The sequence below is a fragment of the Dipodomys ordii genome, unplaced genomic scaffold (genome assembly GCF_000151885.1).
Source record: "Dipodomys ordii isolate 6190 unplaced genomic scaffold, Dord_2.0 Scaffold38, whole genome shotgun sequence".
NCBI classification, from domain to species: domain Eukaryota; kingdom Metazoa; phylum Chordata; class Mammalia; order Rodentia; family Heteromyidae; genus Dipodomys; species Dipodomys ordii.
Window position 1 is genome coordinate 2281333 of NW_012267254.1, and position 5225 is coordinate 2286557.

The 5225-nt window shown below is 45.1% G+C and overlaps 1 protein-coding gene across 1 annotated transcript in view; it reads right to left on the reverse strand.

The window, feature by feature from the left end:
• The window catches only part of Ccdc160 (coiled-coil domain containing 160), a 23011-nt gene extending 18271 nt beyond the window's left edge, over positions 1-4740 (reverse strand). Inside the window, exons 1-2 of the mRNA XM_013018097.1 lie at positions 4410-4740; positions 2243-2291 (exon numbers count right to left, since the gene is read on the reverse strand). Coding sequence (XP_012873551.1) covers positions 2243-2291; positions 4410-4471 — 111 coding nt within the window. The 5' untranslated portion in view covers positions 4472-4740. The remainder of the gene's footprint in view (positions 1-2242; positions 2292-4409) is intronic.
• Between the last annotated feature and the right edge of the window lie 485 nt (positions 4741-5225).

The window sequence follows — 5225 nt, forward strand, 5'->3', positions numbered from 1 at the left end:
CCTCAGCTCTTCAGCTCAAGGCTAGCGCTCTACCACTTGAGCCACAGCGCCACTTCCGGCTTTTTTTTCTTTTTGCTTATGTGGTGCTGAGGAATGGAACCCAGGGCCTCGAGCATACAAGTCAAGCACTCTACCACTGAGCCACCTTCCAGCCCCACAAGGAAGACTTTGTATTGAGATTTTCCTCCGTTTTTTTAAATTATTTTTTGAAATTTTATTATTTATTTTTATTATTTTATTAATTTTACTATTTATTTTTAATTTTCTTTCTGCTTTCAAAGCATTTCCCATAGTCTGTTATTATATAATATACCAATTGTAAGGTCTGCCCAGGGCCATACAGGCCCTGGCCTCTCCACTTCTTGGCTGTCTCCGCCTAGTACCTATGTCACCTAGGTAACTGGCACACCTGGAGGCAGTCACTTCCCCCTCCCCAGGTCACATCCTGCCGCCCTCACTTCCTCCAGGTGTGCCAGTTACATAGGTGACACAGGTACTAGGCGGAGACAGCCAAGATGGGGGAGGGAGAGGAGGAAGAGGGGGGAGGAAGGACAGACCTTATACCAATATGCTGTGATTGCCTGGCATCTTCTTTCATCTGGTCCTTGAACTCAGGGTCTGGAGTTGACCCTGAGCCTTTTTTTTTTTCCTCAAAGATAAGCTCTCTACCACTTGAGCCACAGCTCTACTTCTGGCTTCTTTTTGGTGGTTAATTGGAACTAAGAATGTCAGGGACTTTCCTGCCCAGGCTGGCTTCTAACCATGATCCTCAAATGTCAGCCTTGTGGATAGTGAGGATTGTAGATGGGAGCCACTGGTTCCTGGGCTGCCTAGCATCTTTTGTTGTGCATCCCTACTTATTATCTGCTATATAGTGCTCCAGAAATGTTAGTTAAATCAACAATCCTTAATATTTTACCTAATGCTTTTGTAATGGGGACCTAGGAATTAGGACCCTACAGTAAATACTCATGCCAGCAATGAAAATGTGTAGCTTCCACAGCCTTGGCCTATGATACCAGGAGAAAGACAGCTCTTAATGCCAGAAAGGGGCCCACAGCTATATCTACATATGCAGATTTCTGTCTTTTGTTTTACTTTTCGGTAAACTGTAACAGTGCCATGGGCAAGATCAAGAGTGGCTCCCCAATTTTGTTCCAAACTGTAAGTTTATTTTTCCCTTTAAAAATATAAATTAGATCCGGGCACGGGTGGCTCATGCCTGTAATCCTAGCTACTCAAGGGGCTGAGATCTAAGGATCACGGTTCAAAACCAGCCTGGGCAGGAAAGTTCACGAAACTCTAATAAACAACTCAGAAAACCGGAAGTGGTGCTGTGGCTCAAGTGGTAGAGCGCTTGCCTTGAGCTGAAGAGCTGAAGGACAGCGCCCAGGCCCAAAGTTCAAGCCCCATGACTGACAGAAAAAAAAATAATATGGGGGGTGGGAAATGGGAAGGGATGGGAAGGGGGAAACAAAGGAGGAGGGATGCTTGATAAGAAATGTACTCATTATCTTGCCCATGTAATTGTAACCCCTCTATACGGTATTTTCACAATAAAAAATTATATATATATATATGTATATATATTAGGCATGGCGCACATGTACAGGCAGCCAAAACAATTATATAGAGAGAAAACAATGTATATATATATATATATATATATATATATATATATAAATTATTTCTATGTAACTAGAGTCAGGCCTTATGGCTACGGGGCTCTGTTAGCATTTTGATTCCAATTGAGATTTAAATGTAGGCTTCAGATGTCTCCACTAGCTTATTAAGTGTTTGGAGATAACATTTTAGAGCTTAAAATCTTCCCTTGACATTTATTTGGCTTACCTGAAGTCTTGAGATACTTTTCTTTGGATATATATATTTTTTGGGGGGCCAATCCTGGGGGCTTGAACTCAGGGCCTGGGCACAATCCCTGAGTTTCTTTTGCTTAAAGCTAGCAATCTACCACTTGAGCCACAGTGCTACTTTTGGCTTTTTCTGTTTACATGTGTTTACATGGTACTGACAAATGGAACCCAGGATTTCATGCACACTAGGCAAGTACTCTACCATTAAGCCACATTCCCAGCCCTTCTTTGGAATCTTGATAAGGTCTTCCTAAAAGTGTATAGTACATATAGATGGCCAATGTGCTTACAAAGTTGATAGTTTCTGTTGGGTAAAGGCCCCTTGTTTCTAAGACCCATGAATTTACAGTCAACAAAATTGTACTTACCCTTTCTAAGGTCAACAGTTTTGTGGATAAAATTTTCCTCTGGCTTGAACTGGGAAAACAAAATTAATTCATATTAGTATACAGGAAATAAAATCAACCAGGATGTTAAAATCTATATTTTTACCTGACTTATGTAACTGTAACCCATCAGAATATCACCTGTATATTAATAATGATTTTTTTTGTCAATTGTGGGGCTTGAACTCAGGGCCTGGGCACTCTCTGAGCTTTTCCACTCAAGGATAGTATCCTACCTCTTTGAGCCACAGTGCCACTTCCAGTTTTCTGGTGGTTAATTGGAGATAAGCGTCTCATGGTCTTTCCTTCCTATGCTGGCTTTGAACTATAATCCTGAGTTCTCAGCCTCCTGAGTAGCTACGATTACAGGCAGAGCCACCAGCACTTGGTTCATGTTTTTTTTAACTTTGAAGAAAATCATTTTATCTGAGGTGCACACTAAAGTAACAAGTGAGCCAGGCATCAGAATCTCATGCTTATAATTAACCTAGCTTCTCAGGAGGTTGAGTTTTGAGGACTGTGGTTCAAAGAGAGCCTGGACAGGAAAGTGCTTGAGAGCTTATCTGCAGTTAACCAAGAAAAAGGTGGAAACGAATCTGTGGCTCAAGCGATTGTGTGCCAGAATTGAACAACCATAGAAAAGCTTAAGGGAGGGCACTTAGGCCCTGAGTTTAAGCCCCTAAGCGCCCTCCCCCCATACCAGCACCAAAACAGTTAAATAAAACTTGGAAGTGATATGCTTAGAATGTGATTTGGTCCATCTGTACTTGGTGACTGAGATACTCAGAGAAGTAATTCCCCCTTTTAAGTTGCCAATTCATTTTTCCAACTAGTGTGCCACTTACCTTCCATTACCAAGTAATACATACATCAAATGGGATAAGAATCATGGTGAGATAATAGTGCACAAAGTCAGCCGGGCGCTGGTGGCTCTCACCTGTAATCCTAGCTACTCAGGAGGCTGAGATCTGAGGATCATGGTTCAAAGCCAGCCTAGGCAGGGGAGACCGTGAGACTCCTATCTCCAATAAACCACCAGAAAACCGGAAGTGGCGCTGTAGCTCAAGTGGTAGAGCGCTAGCCTTGAGCTGAAGAGCTGAGGGACAGCGCCCAGGCCCAGAGTTCAAGCCCCACGACTGACAAAAAATAATAATAATAATGCACAAAGTCGCTGGGAAGGTGGCTCAGTGGTAGAGCGCTTGCCTTGCATGCATGAGGTTCTGGGTTGGATTTCTCAGCGCCACATAAGCAGAAAAAGCTGGAACTCATGCTGTGGCTCAAGGAGTAGAGTGCTAGCCTTGAGCTGAAGAGCTGAGGGACAGTGCCCAGGCCCAGAGTTCAGGCCCATGACTGGCAAACAAACAAACAAAAAAATGCACAAAGTATTTCCTCAACTTTAGCCTTTCTTGAACAAATTGAGCTACCAGTGGTGGAGGTAGTGGTAGCCTAGTATTTCTCAAGAGCCACCAGGGGGGAAAAAAATCACAGTGATCCCAACTTTTGATTTTATTCTTTTAGGGAGCTAAAGTATGGACCAAGTGTCCTGCTGCTTCCCTGGGACAAATTGGGTTGTCTGTTTTTAAGCAGGTGAGAAGAAAGCAAAGGATCCCTAAGAACTGAGCTGTGTGATTGGTTCTTCCCTCCCCCCCTTTCTTTGATATGAGTGTGAAGTTATTCCTTGGTAGAAGAAAACATCCCCAGTCACCTTAACTCAGAAGGCTGAGACTTCATTAGTATGGAAGTCACACTCTTGTTCTAAAGCAGAATCTTTGTATGCATAGTTCGGGTGGGGGTTCTGAGTGAATGGTTAACTGCAACTCTGGCCATAGGAGCTTCCAGTGGAAAGAGGGTGGCTTGATTTGGATGAGGTGCTACTTGAACCCCTACTGCTGGCTGACACTTTTTACCTTCTCCAACCCAGCCCTGTCACTGGTGGGCCACTCAACACCCTGGATCCCCACCTCTCCATCCCTAAACTCACTCTTAAACCCTGTTCTCTTTTTCTTCCCCCAAAGCTCCTCAGCTCCAAAGAGAAATAAACCCCTGCAATGAAGACTTCCTGGATTCCCGGTCCTCTTGTAAAGGGAGCCAGGGGTGAAAGAGGGGTGAAACCCACTGGGAGCCCAGGCATCCCCTTCCATAGACCTACCTGGAACTGGAAGCGTGATCTGGAGAGCCCTTTCCACTCTTTTCCCCGGAGCCGGCTACCATGGGCAGGCTGCAGCCCCCCTGTTTGTTGCTGGCCACCTTGACTTGGCCAGCCGGCCCCGGGCGAGTCTCCGCAGTGCAGCGCCAGTTGGGGGGCCGCACAGTTGCCTAGCAACTGGCCCGGTCCGATTTAAAGGGACCAGGCTACTAAAGAAGCCAGAGCTTCTTCAGAGCCAAGAACTGGCTTGTCCAGCAGACTCACCAGAGCTTTGAGCATGCCCGATGGGTTAGCCACCAAGGCAACTTCAGACTGAAGAGAAATAAGTAACAGCCAGGGAGTGTAGTCTAGATGGCAACATGTGAGACACTGCGACGCGACCCCGCCCACTGGGGATTATTACTGAAGGTTGGAATGACTCATAAAGGCACCTGGGCAAGGGATCCTAGTGACGTGAGAAGGGGGTGGGAAGAGCATTGGGGGTTGATCCCTAAGCTTGTGGCTTAAGTAACATGACATGCATGATGAAGGCTTTGCTTTGAGAGGTCACTTTAATTCAATTCAGGGTTCCTAACCTGGAGGAAGTAGACACCCCAGCCCCCCCCCCCCATCAGTACATTGGCTTAACTAGAACTTCTGTTTGGGTGTAAAGTCCTAAACAGCTTGACTCTGAAGTGTATGGCTCTATAGACATGGACTTTTTTTTTTTTTAAACTTTTTGGTCCATCATGGGACTTGAACTCAGGGCACTGTCCCTGACGTTTTTTGCTCAAGGCTTATACTAGACTACTTTGAGCCACAGCTCCACTTCTGGTTTTC